At 39.6% G+C, this 15,617-nt stretch overlaps 1 protein-coding gene across 3 annotated transcripts in view; it reads right to left on the reverse strand.

Annotated features, from left to right (window-relative positions):
• Positions 1 to 1,151: 1,151 nt before the first annotated feature.
• Positions 1,152 to 15,617, reverse strand: part of CNKSR3 (CNKSR family member 3) — a 56,842-nt gene continuing 42,376 nt past the window's right edge. For 2 of the 3 annotated variants that reach the window (XM_050314738.1, XM_050314739.1), the window contains 8 exons: positions 15,248 to 15,367; positions 13,510 to 13,569; positions 10,752 to 10,820; positions 9,753 to 9,986; positions 8,019 to 8,143; positions 5,356 to 5,564; positions 4,800 to 4,889; positions 1,152 to 3,293 (listed from right to left, as the gene is read on the reverse strand). In XM_050314738.1, the coding sequence (XP_050170695.1) occupies positions 2,995 to 3,293; positions 4,800 to 4,889; positions 5,356 to 5,564; positions 8,019 to 8,143; positions 9,753 to 9,986; positions 10,752 to 10,820; positions 13,510 to 13,569; positions 15,248 to 15,367 (1,206 nt within the window). In that variant the 3' untranslated portion in view covers positions 1,152 to 2,994. The remainder of the gene's footprint in view (positions 3,294 to 4,799; positions 4,890 to 5,355; positions 5,565 to 8,018; positions 8,144 to 9,752; positions 9,987 to 10,751; positions 10,821 to 13,509; positions 13,570 to 15,247; positions 15,368 to 15,617) is intronic. The other variant, XM_050314737.1, reaches the window with a different exon arrangement.

A 15,617-nucleotide genomic window follows, 5' to 3' on the forward strand; every position in this document is an offset into this window, starting at 1 on the left:
CTGAATATGCATGCACACAAGAGCCCTGCTGTCCATCATGTGTAAGATATTCCCCAAATTGACTGATGAATGCAGAAAAACTCCTAGGGAATTAACACCTCCCAGGGATGTAAAAAGAGGTCTGAGCTCAAGGTCTAAGTTAAAGCCCGATGTGGGGGTTAACTTGGTCTTTTCAGGATGTGGCTGCAGGTACAGAGCAGTTTGTGAAGGCTGTCTGCTGGCAGTGTAATAAAACGAGTCATAAGATTTGGACAAAAAAAATACGAGAGAAAAAAATTCTTTATCCTCTCCAACTATAAAACTAGTCTTTACCATCTGTTTCCTCATTTGGCTAAGTTTCGGATTTTAATTTTTTCTTCCCTGTTCAATGAGCAACCAGCTTGTGGAATACGTTGTTTTTAAAACAAGCCCTGCTTATGAGGAAGAAAAGGTTATCAGTTAATTGATTAGCATAAAATTAGTATAATACAGTAGTCTGTCCACCTCTTTTGGCCATCCAGAATTCAAACACTGATTAATTTAATTATCCATAATAATAGAGGAAACACATTGCTTGAAGAATTGCCCTGAACTCTGTCTCTACAAGCCATTAGTATTCATATTGATGTCTCATTTCCTCTTGCACAGTACTATCTGAAATACTATTTTCTTGCAATGGTTATGTAAGGGAACACTCAAGGTATTGGCTTGCAAATACTCTACAGACTAAAATAGAAGCCTGTTCACTATTTCTGAAGTGTACATTCCTCACTATACATATATGCAAGAGTACTAAATACTCTTTTCAATTTTTGTGGGGTTTATGATCTTTTCCATTTAACTGTGTTGTTCTGTCACTGTGACAGAGTATTCAGAGTACTGTGGAGTGCTGTACCATGGCAGGATATCTGGATACGTATGTTGTACTCATTAGGGAAGTCAGCCTAGGCATAGTTTTTGACAGAACGGATACATGTACCTTCGATACCAAGAGATGAGCCAAGTTTCTGCATAATAGCAGTTTCTAACTTGTTGCCTATATTTTTCTCAGGCTATGCCAGAAAGATTATTTTGGTTGTATTCAAACTGATTTACTCCTAGATCTGTGGGGCTTTTTTTTACCCCTAAACTATAGAGCACTCTTAAACTATGGAAAACAGGACACTTGAAGATGCGCAAAATTTCCATTTTAAAAGTCTTGTTTAGACAACATCTTTGATCTAGTTCAGCAACTGTGATTTACTTTAAAACAGTTCCATTCAGTTTGAGGTTGGACTATACTACACCCCAGTGCCCACATCACGGCAGTTTCAGCCCTCTTCTTGGAGGCAGAACCAAACTGTTCTAGGGTTCAATTGCAGCAGTGTTTGGTCACATCTCTAGTAGGGACTGCCATCTCAGGCAGTGGAGAAGAGTGGCACAAGACAGACATATTATAATCTGCTTTGATCAGAAAGGTCCAAACCAGACCCCACCTAAACCACTACCCACAGTCAAACGTAATTAATTGAGAACTGAAACAGCGTGTCTCTCTCTGTGGGGCTGCAGCACAACTTCATAAGCTTGTTGCAACAGAATGGTCACATGTTCACAGCCAGGATTACAGCGTTTTTAACACTCGTGTTATCACATGTGATTCCTGCCCCAGTCCAGAGTGAAAATTAGTATTTAACTCCCCTCTTCACCCACCAATTATTAAATATAAATCCTTCTTTTCAGCAAGACCAAAGGAGTAAAGGTTGTTGGCAATGTATCATCTACAAAAATAGTTAGTCTTATAATTAGCAAGGAATACAAAAACTTTTCATTTGACTAAGCTGTGCCCAGTACTGCAATACAGGAACAAGGAAAAAACAGTATCTGTTTAAGTGTAAAAAATATATACAACTATATTTAACACTTAAATTACTTTAAACTTTTTTTAAGTTTGCATACTAGCAATCTTATGTACATTCTGTTTTGAACAATACCTCTTTAATATCCTCCTCTTTTGTTAAACAAGTTTTATTTTCCTCCCAAGATACCCACTGCTACTTTAAAATTCTGGAGGGGTAAAGATTTGAGCTATATAGAAAATAGCAAATGTCTTACAATTGTAGTGTATGATAGCACATATTTTTCATAAAAACAACACATCATTCAAAAACTGAACCATTGTAAAAGTTCTCTTAAGTCCAACAGGACTGTCTTTAACAGGTTACTTTGGTTAACAGCAAACCATTCTTAAACAATTAAGGAAAAAATATATATTCTTTTACCACCTCTACAGATGCATTTCCTTGGCATGTTGTAGCAATCCATATACCTTTACAGACAAGCACTGGAATTGTTCAGTGCTCTTTATTTCGACTGTGATTTCAATAAAATAGTTTATATATCAGGTTGGATTGATTTATAATTAAATTAGTCCAGCTTCCTAAAATCTCTGAATAAGAGAACTCTCTTCCTAAGCCTTCATAGAATCTCTGGATATCAGAGAAAGAACAGCAACACTGTTACTTCTTCCTCACAAGGTTGATCCCATGCAGTACTTGCAACAGCATCACTCAAGTTGCACAAAACCATTGTTTCTCTGCTTATCTTTCCTGGTCAGTCGAATAACCCAAGGTGTGCTGAGCTCTGCATACTCTGACACCCAGCCAGTCACTCACACCAGTCTCTGAGCATTCAGACAACTGAAGTGCCACTGGATTTCACGGTAACACAGTTCTTTCCTCTGAGTCGCTTTGCACATTCCAGGTGATGTGTGGCCTCTATCTCACTGAAATTCTATTTATTTCCATGGGAATAAATGCCTTCAGCTTTTGGCCAGGAAGAGGAACTTGATCTTTATCTTTCTTCCCTCCTTGCACTATGACACCCTCTGATCTGTCAAAAATCACAAACAAAAAGGCAAAAATGTAAGGTTCTCCAGGAAAAGAATACCGCATTAGTCACTACGCATCAGTTAAGCTGAAAATTAGAGAAGTCTGACCGATGATCAAAGGCACTTGGTAACAGTGCTGTGGACAATAGTCAGTGAGTCAACAATTTCAGTCTTGTGATCCAACTGACAAGCAGCGAGGGTTCTGCAGAGGAGGGTTTTGTGGATGATGTAACCGATGATTTTTTAGCACCTTCCTCTTGAAAAGGAATTGTTGCACTGTTGTGGAGGTCTGTATTCATAAAACACCTGCTGCCTCGAATATAATCCGTCCCCCTCACTAACTGCTTGTCAGACACTGGCCTGGAGAGGGGGTGCTGCGTGGAGGGGCTTTCTTCAATGATTGGGGGTATCCTTTCATTACTGAAGTACCTGCAAAGGACATCTTCACCTGTACAAACAGGAGGAAGAAAACCAATTATTGATGACTTCAACCCCCTCCATTAACATTTTCTATTTTTATAAAAAAAAATATTCTGGTTACTCTTCAAATTACCTAGGTTTTGGTTATTTTTCATAACCCACCTCAACATAAGCAGCTATCAATAGATTCATAGCTTTTTGCATCTTTAATATTTAAGTAACACAAATAACAAGAAAATAAATCCATACACAGAGAAGATACTGTTTGACTACTGAATGCGAGATTCACATACACCAAAAATGCTAGTGTGGACTACCTTCATGCAAATCATTATCATGGGTGAGACCTAACAAACCATCTTGTAACATGTTATTCAAAACGCTGAAGAGACCACAGTCAAATCCATATTTTTCTCAATGTAACTCATGAGTAAACTTAAAAGCTACAAATATTATTCTGGACAAAATAAATTAAATTTGAAGTTGAAGATGTAAGCACTTCCCTCTCTGGTTTTGACCAGTGATTTGTGATGCTTTCTCTGGTTTTACTCTTCCTTAGACAACTGACAGTGGTAGCTGCTGCTAGAGGCATCCTACTGGACTAGGCAGGCCTTTGGATGTGATTCAATACAGCTTACATACAGGCCTACAGCACTTAGGTACATTTCAAGTATTAAAAAAAGTCAACAAAAAAACAAAAGCAAAACCAAACAAAAAACATACACACAAAAACCAGCCCTGTCACCTGATGAGTGCTCTGTTAGACTTGTTACTTCGCTTGCTTCTAAAATCCCTCCAGGTTTATACTGCTTATGGACTTGCATTAAAATAATGGAATTCAGCATCTATTTTATATAGCATTACATGTTAGCCTTCATAACTGATTTCAAGAATAAACTAGTCATCCTCATTTCCCACTCCAACAGCACTCAAACAGCCCTTCAGATGCAAAAGGGGATGGGAAGAGAAGGACAGTGTAGCAAGTAAAAAAAGCCACCCAGTCTAACACCCAATGTTATGAGCTTCTCTCTCCCATTCAGTGATGTGTGCAGAATATGTTGTTTTCTAACAGCAGTCACAGAAAAAGCAACTTCTAAAAGGCCCTACATATTAGAGAACAAGCTTGCTTCTACAACAGCCTCCACAGTAAGCCAAACAAACAGAAAGACTTATTAAAAAACTAGTTTTACAATCAATATTAAATGCAGAAGAAAGGGAAAGAGGAGTATGTAAGAACTATACTTGTCTATAAAGAGACAAGTACAGATCTGCCCTAGTCTTTCTAGCTTACTTTTAATGCTCACAAGAATTCCACAACAGGAAAAAGTTTGAGTTCCAGCACTGAATAGCCTCACAAATTTCACAACTACCATCTGGCATTCCGGCTAAAACCAACAAACTGTCACCTTAGATCAACTCAGCAATACGCAAACCATAATCCCCTGTTCCTAATTTAAACACTTTCATGCAGTTCAGCCCAAGGAAATTTTGGAGAAGAAGGGAAGTGAAGGAGAGATGAGACCTAAAACCTTGCCTTTTCTCCCTAGTCCTCGTGGTCTAGAGAAGCGTTCTGCAGCTCCTATCCAGCTTCCATCAGCAGGCATTGACAATGGACGAGGTTTTCCTAGAGGCAACACAGAAGGTTATGAGGAATTATGAAAGGTTAAGAAAACCAATTTTTAAATTGATACTTTCCACAATTAAACAAAGTGAGAGATACACCAATAAGGAGTTCAAATTGCAGAAAAAAATATTTGAAGATACTTCCACTGGTGATATATAAGAGATCAATGTGCTGAGATTGAACAGCTTTGATTGAACACACTTCCTCATTTACAGCAGCAGTGGATACAATGTTATAACCAAAACACACATGGAAATGGCCATCTGTAGCAGCAGAGCCCAGCTGAATGACACTCATTACAGAAATAACAGCATTTAAGTGCAACTATTTCAGATGTGGAATTTCATTTACAATTTGCACAGAAGGCCCATCCATCAAGTCTAAGGAACAGTTTTCTAACACAAATCACTTCAAACTGACCAAAGCGCTTATCATAACAGTGATAATAAGAGAGGAATAAACTCACCATAGGACTGTGTTTTTTCCCTCATCTTGGCTGGTAGGATATTTACTTCCAGAGGATACCCAGGCAACTGATCTGAATCAGCGATAGTAAACCTTCGCCTTCGACTCTCCTGATCCAGAAAAGAATTGGGAGACTCGGCCCCCTTGGACCCAGGTAAGGGTTGACTGCGTTTGTTGCCTCCTCCACACACAAAACTCCCCTTTTCATCTCTGAAAGGACATGTCACCTCAGTTAGTAACATAAAAGAGTTTAACACTACAGACATGCCTAGGTTTGAAACACACTTCTAGCACCCAGTTATGCTCATGACAACTGGCATTGTGCTGTAAACAAGCTGAAAAAAAAAATCAAGTGAAGGAAGAAGGAGAACAGAAAGCTGCCCGCCTTCTGCTATATTCACCGTTAAAGAGCCAGGAATTTGACACAGAGAAGTTTAGAGGTTCCATTACTGCACAAGATTTTGATAAATGAGATCTTTCTGACCTGAGGGCATCAAAGCCCCTGATCCACTGCCTGCTCACAGTATGCAGCTGTGAATCAGGGATGCTACAGAAATTTATCCATCTCTGTATAATGGCAGCACCTCTGAGGGACTGCTTTTCAATCACTGAACGAGTCCAATAACTGTCACTGAATATTTACCACCTTCTCTCTCCCTCCTTGAGAGTTCCAATAACAGATTCATAGAGAGTGTATATATATATATATAAACATATGTGTGTGCATATATATACCTACACACATACATACATATATATGCATATATGATTTTGATTATATTCTGCAGAAACTCCCTTCCCAGAGCAATCTCTCATTCCAAAGTCCAGAACAGCTGCAATTTTTAGAACCTGTCCCTGCAAGTACTTTTGGAAGAGAAGCTAACCTCCAACTTCAGATTCACCTGGTTTGGGGTTTTTTTTTCCCCTTCCCTGTACATGCGACAATCCTGCTGCTTGAAGCAACCATTAGCCAAGTCAGGCATCAAAGTACAGAGCTGACTTCCTAAGCATTCCCCAGTATTCACAGCAGCCCCCAGCCAGCGCATACCGCTTTTCCAGCCCTCCACTAAGAACAATGCTACAGCTCAGTGAATGGGAAGGAGCTATTTATGGAGATTCAGAGACTGAAAATTGGACTCAAATGTTATACCACAACTGTATGTATGTGGAGAGTTCTCCTACACCACCACCATGTGGAGACTGTGCCATAGGGAAGGAAACCAAACACTGCTCTCTGCCTCCCAGCGTGGACCAGAGAAGATCCACACCAAGAAAGGAAGGGAATCGGATGATGGTGGGGGGGAGGGAGGAAGAAGGGGAAAGCAACCACCACACAAATCCACCACAGTTTCAAGAAAAAAGCAAAACACACAGAGGTCAAAATAAATTGCCAAACAGAAAGTAAAAGAATTGCCCTTTCTCCTCTTTCTGCCTGCCACAACTTCCCACATTTGCTTTCTTTAGAAGTTAAAGTTAAGTCCCCTTTCCGACATCACCCAGGACAAGTTTTATAGCTTGCACTATTATTTCCTTCCTTGTCAACAGGGATTCGGCTCTAAAGGCATCTGAAGCTAAGTATAATTTCGTGCCTCTTTAGGAAAGATAAACAAATTGAGCACATGCATGTAACTCACCAGTGTGCTTAAAATTTAACAGAAAGACTAAGACATTCATCTGCTAAATCTATATGTTTGTTATTATGCTGAAAGATTTGAGGTTTGGGTTTTTTTTGTAAGAACTGAACATGTATAACCATACAGCCAGGGAGAGAGCATGTCAAGGAGCATCCAACTTCAGTAGAGACCCTACCTTGGAGAAACCCTCCTCCCAGTCCTGCCCCAGAGACTGCAGTAACACAACCTCTGTCTCTGTCACAGCCCTTATGTGACAGCAGGCAAGTGCCCTCCCACAAGTCCTGCAGCAAAACGTCAGAGTTCCTGTGCTGGGCTATCTACACATAACCTAAAGTGCTGGGGCAGGCCAGAAAGCAGGCCTGCCTTTCATGTCTTGCCTGAAAACTTCTTTTTTTCCCATCACCTTAGATCAGCTAGCAGGGTTCTGGCATGAGTCAACATGGACTTGAGAACAAACAACAGTTAGCCTCACCATATATGCACCACCCCCCACCTGCTGGGTACACAGGTCTGCACTTTTATAGCTTACACCACAGCATAATAAAATAAAAGTTGATCTATTGACTCCCCATTCGCTTCAGTGGGAACATTCCTGTTTTAAACAGCTTGCAGGTTTAACAATTTTATGTTATAGGTGTCTTAACATGACATTCTTTTCTATCCTAACTGCCACAACAGTTACTTAACCTGCTAGAAAAAAAATTCAACAGTGAAAAAAGTTACAGCCAAAATTTACTTCTTGCTGTGTTGGATGTAAACAGAACCCGAGGTGACACCCGTTCTTGTTTTGGGAACAAGTCTGATCTGTGTGGCACACAATAATCTTCTAGTAATAAAATCTATTACAATCCTAATACTGTATGAATTTAAGCATAAGTTTAAGCAATCCAATTCATTCGGGCAATGGGAAGAAAGTCTGAGATTTACAGTTTCATCAGACTAATCTGCACAGAGCTGTAACAGCAAGCCAGCTCAGAAACAAGTGTAATGATGGAGTTTTTTGTTCAGTAGTGCATGTTTATTTGCATACCGAGGAGAATACGGAATAGCTGGTGGAGGGGGTATGTACAGATCCAAAATGGCCGGCTTCTCTTTCTTCAGTGAGGTATCCACGGTGCTTTCTGGTGACTGAGTTGAAGTTGGCGGAGGACTGGTCTGAAATGTTAGACAGCTATCAAACATCTGAGCATTCATTTATCATTCACAAAAAGATAATTTAATAATCAATAGTACCATTTTCACCCCCTATACGAACTACTATCTCCATGCTGTATGAACACATCAAAAACTCTTAGAAGTTACATTTTCCTCCACCCCCAGTTTTGGCTAGCTTTGCAATCCCTCCTACAGAAGTCCTATCATGGGAAATCTACTGCTCAAGAACATTTTGCTCTTTCCATTTTTCCTGTAAATTCAAAAAAAAAAACAACTGTGACAAAACCCTTTCTTCTATTTTTAGATGCATTAAAAGAACACAATTTGTTAAAAAAAGATATGATTGGCAAGCCTTGCAAAGCCAGCTCATACTATCTTTATTCCATAAAGTCCAACGCCTGGGGCATGAACAGGAATATGGTAAAGTTCACCATAAATTGGATCAACAGATATAACTGCAGTCAGGGAAGCAAAGAAAAAATAGATTTGGCACTGCTCATCTTTGTGGTTCACTTCTATATTCTCAGTATCTTGCCAGGCTCCTGTCTGCCTCCAGGAGAGAAAAGGCTTCAAAGACCCTTTCACCTTTGTCAGGCAAGAGAAGCGCACTCTCCCCTTTTTGTAAGGACGTGTCCAGGCTTTCACTCTGTCCACTTAGTTAACAGTGCCCCTGCACAAGCACCTGCCTTTTACTGGTCAGAGAGCAGAAACCCAGAACTGTCAACAGGCTTCTCCAATCACTCATTCCCCTAAGGAAACACCACTTGCTATCGCCTATATGCCAGCCCACCTCAGCTCTTCACACTGGTAGTACATGTCAGGCATGATGCCACAAAACCAAGACACAGGTGAAAGGAAGGTGAAAGGAAGGATGAGAAAAGTAGTCAAGTATGCATCTTCTACCCAGTTTGAGAGAAATCTGCCTTCCTCACGACTTGTGATAGCCACTGGCATTTCTAAGGTTGATAAATTACCCTCACAGCTGTTGGGAGACCTGCATCACAACAGGAGTAGGAATGGGAACTCTCACTGATTTTATTCATTTCACGTAATGACTTTAAATTCATTGTGGTTGTTTCCTTCTGTAAGCATTAAGTCCTAAGTTTCCTAATGCAACAAGCCATTCCTCAACATGGTTATTTAATAATTATTAACACATTTTCTCTGTGTTCTCAGTAGCCAATCTGTGAATCGCCCAACAACCTAATCTTATTTAAACAAGTAGTTTAAATGAGTTCTTGAAAAACACTCTTTCCTATCCTTCAGCAGACTAAAAAGAGGGCAAATATATGGAATAATCTAAGTTATTTCAGCAAAAATGTATTACTGTGCTAAATCAAGTCTTTATTGCTCCATGCTTATGAATTCCATACATATCAGCAGTTTCAGCAGTTTCTCCTCAGATAAGTTCTCCCAGTGACACATAGACTGATTAAAATGTTCAGCACACCTAGACCATTTGTGTACCAAGAGGGCATTATCTGTTTTTAAGGAAACAGGAGAAAAGAAAAAAAAGAAAAAGGCAAGAACATTTTCCCTTTTATCTAGGAACCAGAAAAGGACAGTCATTTCACCTAACCTTTCTTGATCTGTAGTTAAACTTGAGTACCTGGGAGCATTTTTGGGATTTCTCTTTTTCAAGCTGCAACCAAGGCATTCCCATCCTGAGATCAGAGTGGAGCTGGCAGCCTCTCACCTGCACCAAGGGTGGTTTCCAGCGCAGGTTCTTTAATGGAGCAGGAGTGAAATGGAAAGAGCCAGTAGGACGTTTTTTAAGCAGCAGCCTAACTCCAGCAGGATTCTCTCTCAGCTTTGCTACCAGGTTTTTTAGCTGCCATCCAACCTGGAACATAATAAAGACCTCTTTTATTTGGCATTTCTTTTCTGAAAGCAAACAAACAAGAAAATTCCAAATCCCGCAAGTCAAACTGTTATAATGTGAACATAGAAGACATACAAGAGATCAGAAAGAGTCAGAATTAAGAAAAAAATGGAAAGCTTCTTTTTTGCATGGTTCTTTTTTTTTCCTAAGGAAATTCTCTACTTAAGCTTTAAACTAAACTAAGGTATCAAGCAATGCTCTTTATACCTCAGTTCTGGTCCCAGAAGGACACATGAATGTGCTCAAATTGACTAACACAGGGATTCACAGTGAACTACTTTTGTCATATTTCTTTCTCCCGTTGAGAGGCATTGCTTACCTGTGCTAAGCAAAAATGTAATCATAATATACAAGTTCCCAGATGCAAATGATTTGATAATCATTTGCAAATGATTGGGTTTCTTTTTAAGCTGTTTTTTTTTTAAGCTGTTTTTATCTGCACTTCAGTGGACTGTAAAAAAGCATTTTAAAACTGGTCTTAAACACAACATGAAGGATTTTAATACGATGCATACAGTATTAAAAACATGAGATATTGCATATTTACTTTATCAAAATATTAGCAAAGAATAAAATCTGTCTTGAAAACAATATGTTAAAAAGCCTCAGATATTTCATAAGGAAAACACCAGAGCCACCTCCTGACCCCATCCCCTCAGCACCAGTGGGGAGCAAGCCTTGCAGGGCAAGGATATGGGAAGGTTGGTAACACTGTTAGTTACTAACCACAGTTTGCCGATTAACCTGGATCACTTCATCACCAGCATGAATCTTCTGGGAGCGATCAGCAGGGGACTACAAAGAGGAAAACAAGAGTCATGTGCTTCAGCAGGTTTTCATCCCTCCCATAATAACCCCCACCATGCTAAGTCAAAGGTTGCACCAGCAATGCTCTTCAGTATAGATAATTTTCACAACTGCTGATGACTTCAGAAATGCAAATTAATTCATCAAATTATTTATTTAAGAGAGAAGGCATAGCCTACACCTGTTACAGGCTAAATGATACTTAAGTCATGGGACAGTCTCTACTGTCCTTTTGCCTCCAGTTTGTACTGTAGTTTTAGACAGTAGTGGGAGAGGACTGAAGAGGGTTTCTGCTCTAACACAGCAACTATCCTAAACAGCTTTCAAATAAATGCATACTGACTTTAAAAAAATACATTAAGACTTTGAATGTACAGAACAAAGGACCAAAAACCCTCCAATCCATAAGACAGATCCATTGCACTTTCTGTTTCATAATGTAAATAAACACTTCCAACTTTAATGTGAAACTGCCTGCTTGCATCATCAAGGTCAACAGATAAAAATACATGTTTGCACACATCCAGTATGCACAGATAGGTATTTTTCAAATACCTATCTAATAACAATACATCTTAAAATACAAGTTTCTTGGAACAAAACCTAAGCTCTGGGGAATCATTAGCAAGAAAGAGCTAAATGTGTCAATATTTACATTTATCAAGAGCTGGTACAATGCACCGGCTATTGCTGCAGTTATTAAAAACAGCCTCACTGCTCTAACACACCAACTCTGACCAGCCTTGACAACACCCAAAGCACAAAGTCATACCACCCTGGTATGTACTGCACCCGTCACAGGACAACTCCTCCTCCCATTCCCCCACCCCACGAGCAATCACCTGGCAGCAGTCCAGCTCTTCCTACTGACTCCAGAACTAAGCACTGGGATTAAGGATTCATCACACCTTTAGAGCTCCAGTAACTTTCTTATGAGAAAGAACTAAGAATAAACAGTGCATCAAGGGAAGAAAACGTGTGGGAATTTATGGGAGGCTCCAGCTATCATGAGTAACCCCGTTTCTTCATTGTCTTCTTGCTTCCTCTGAAAGGAAATGCCTCTGTGGAAAGCTGCATATATATGAGTCAACCAAGACCATGAAAAAACGCTGGGCCAAAGTCAAGTTTAGGAAAAAACAAAGCTCATTGCAAGCTGTCCTTTGGGAGACCAACAGCTCATCTGAGAGAGGGTGGGGGACTCTTGCACAGAGAACTCCTACAAGTGACAGGTCACAGCACAGACACTTGGATCACATGTGAAAACAGAGGAAAGAACAAAGTTCAGATCTAGGCACGCGTGACACAGGAAGTCACACATAAGATGGTACAACTCAGGAATCTTCTTGGCTGACTGGTACCAAATGGACTTTCCCAGTCCTTCCACCGTTCAGTACTATCAATTCAGGGATGCAATTCCACTGCATTCCCATACACCAGCTTCTGGGAATAGCCACTAAGATACCATTCCAAATCTATGAAGAAAACTGAGCTAAGAGCCTGGCTCATCTGGCTCATCTGGGTCATCTAAGCAATACCACGCCACCATAAAGACATCAGTTGTTTGCAGATCTCAGTCACTCCAAGTTCTGTTGCTCCAAAGGAAGAAACAGTGTTGATAAAAAAAGCAGACATTTAAGTCAACACTCAAAGCTACAGAAGAAATACAGCACCCAAAATAAGATCTACATGCAGAGGCAGCTTGTCAGCAGTCAACATGACATTCTTTGACATTTATCAGATGTTGAAATTGCTGTCAAAGTGGGTCTGGTCTTTGTGGCAGATTCTATACAGAGTTATGCCATGACAGCAGCATAAAAGCTGTAAAAGTTTTCACTCTGCACTCTGAACTGCAAGCACAGATTTCCACTCTCTCCTCCTGGCCTCTGGACTTGGCTGGGGTAACAACTAGAACCACTGGTTCTTTCCTATTCACAAAAAAAATCATTCCTGCAAAAGCCAAGTTTCTCTGCTCTTCTTTGTTTCAGTTACTGCTCCTATACAGCAGCATGTTTGACACCACCACAGCATCACCTGCCACCCTCAGCTTCTGGCTGGGGCTCCACTCCTTCAGTGGTTACCCAGAAGCCTTCAATGAAGTCCCTGCTATAAAGGGACTACACTTGTACAAAGAGTACAAATAGAAGAAGCAACCACCTGCAGGAAAAACTAGTTGCCTACCCTGACTACTATTTCCTTCCAGCTGACCACTCTTGAGAGTCTTACTTGTTCATAGTCTTTCTTCTCTGCAAGGTAATTTTGTGCTGGGACAGCTCATTAATTTCATTACTCATTCCTGAATTTAGCACACTACCACCTCACTGTTCCCATTAGGGGAGATTGCCTTTGCCAGCAGAGAGCAAATACATCCAAGACTCTGTTAAACAAGATACCATTAAGGGCTCAAAACAGCAGATACAGTACCTTATTAAAGTTCAAATGCTTGGCATTAAAATAGTATCTCATGTAACTTGCAGAAACTGGTTTAATTTGACTAACTGTGAAACATGCAGACACAAAATATTTACAAATTATGGATAAACAAACGATGCATCACACAGTATTAGAAACACTAATACCATGCAAGTCATATGTAAAACGACACAAACTAGTAAGACAAACTAACTCAGCAAAGCTACTGTCCAGATAGCCTGAGTTAATCTACATTTACTTCACTTACGTTTTCTGTAGTTCCAGTAATTACATGCAATCCATCATAAGTTGATTTTATGTACATTCCCTAAGTATAAAGAAAAAATGAAAAACAACTTTAAAGGCAACACAAACCACAAAACTTATCTGATTAAACAAATGTTGGCAACAGACTCAAAACATTATTAAAACCAGTTAACAATTCATACATTTTCCCTAGTGAAGTGTGTGGTCTAATATTACATTAAACTTCTTCACAGATCACTTTTACTATAATTAATTATAATATTTATTATGAATTAAAACACCAAATATATGGAACATTACTTAAAAACATTATCTGGTTAGTAATACCAAACACTGCTTGTTTTGCTGCCTTGTCAGTCTTTGGCCTCAAAAAACCCTTTATTTCATTACTACCCAGTCTGCACTAGAAAATTACAGGTTTTACTGGGTAGCCACTAGTCCTCTCCATACAAAGTTAACTTACACAGGTGGGCTAATAATATTGCAGACATGTTCTTTTACAGCTTCTCCTGGCAAGTCAATATACAGATTGACTCACAGCCACAGTGCTTACGTAAGCAACGAAAGCTCCAGCAGAGCATCTGTGGCTCTGTATGTTAATGCCCAGTGTGAATACAAGGACAAACTCAGATGAAGTGGGTGTTGACCGTAAGAACACCAAATTAAAAATCACAAGCCAGCTAATAATCAATAATTACATAGATTTCCCCACAAGAGGTGACCAGTATATTGGTTTCATCATTTACAAAAGAATAGGTATCTACTTTTCCTATCTACATCTGTTGTTAGAAGCACTCACACTGAGCAGTATAGAACTGGATGTTATTCTGGAGCTGAAAGCAGAAAAATAGAAGATGTTTTTTGATCCTTCCTATCCAGCCAATTCCTTCCCTGTTTGCCTGTCAGTTTCCAGTTGTGTGCACCAACCTCCTCATTTCTTACTTAGTCCAAGTTAGACTGACTTCGCATTGTTGTAGCTTGTGCATTAACAGAGGTCCCCATAATTCCAAGAATGCATGACTAATTCAGTTAAATTCATTGGTCTAGGTAAAACTATATAGCACAGTAAGACTAGGCAGCTTTCTCTGTAAGTGTTCATCTCTTCTGCGTTCAGGGCCAGGGGGTGAACACAAATGCACTTAAGAATTTCAATTCCCTCCAATTCATTCTAACACATCTGTTCGCTAGGCAGAAAATCAACTAAGATTTCAAACTAAGTTTCTCATAACCAGCACTCAACTAGGCAGAATCCACCGAATGAACAAGAGTCAGTCACTGAACATTTTAAAAGTTCTCCTATTCCTGCTAACAGCTAACCTTAAAAATTCTCATATTCTTCTAAATCTTCCTATGAAAACAAATAAAACCACATCTTTCAAAACACAAACATAATTTCTCATTACCTTCTCCCTCCCCCAGACCTATGAGAAAAACAACTAGATAAAGTAACCCGCAAAAATAGAACTACTAATTTCACAAGTATTTGTAAATTTTCAATATCCTCATTAAGACAAAAATCTTCAACAACTTACCACTAAAAATTATATTTGGGATCAAGCCTATTAACATGCATACTTGTCTTTGGCAGCCACTCCAGCACACCACCTCCTCCCCATGCCTCTTTCTTTTCTCCATAGGTTATTATTGGTCTTGAAATATCTTACTATACCTAAACACTTGCATCGGCTCACAAGACTACCTATTAGACACTGGAGACATCAGGACACTCCAGTTCTTACCAGGCCTTCCCCAGGTTTAATGTTGGTTAAGTGAACTTCCTCCAGACAGGCACACTGGCTCATCAATGGATCTGTAGTTGATCGAATGGCTTTATCACAAATGCCATTTAAAGTCTTGGCCTACAATGAGAACATACAAATAACAGTTAGGAAAAGTCTCCCTGGCTTCTTCCTCTTCCAGTTGTCAAAAGATGTAAAGGAAATGACTTCTAAAACCACTGAAACAGCAGATTCATTTGTACAGATCTATTCTACAGTATGTTTATATTCTTACTGTGACACAGTAAAAACAACTTGTTTCCATTAGTGCCCCCTCACCATCGCTAGCAGATGCTGACACATCCTCTGTCTAAAACAATAAACACTGAAA

The sequence above is a fragment of the Myiozetetes cayanensis genome, unplaced genomic scaffold, assembly GCF_022539395.1.
Source record: "Myiozetetes cayanensis isolate MyiCay16 unplaced genomic scaffold, myiCay2020 scf2-11, whole genome shotgun sequence".
NCBI lineage: Eukaryota > Metazoa > Chordata > Aves > Passeriformes > Tyrannidae > Myiozetetes > Myiozetetes cayanensis.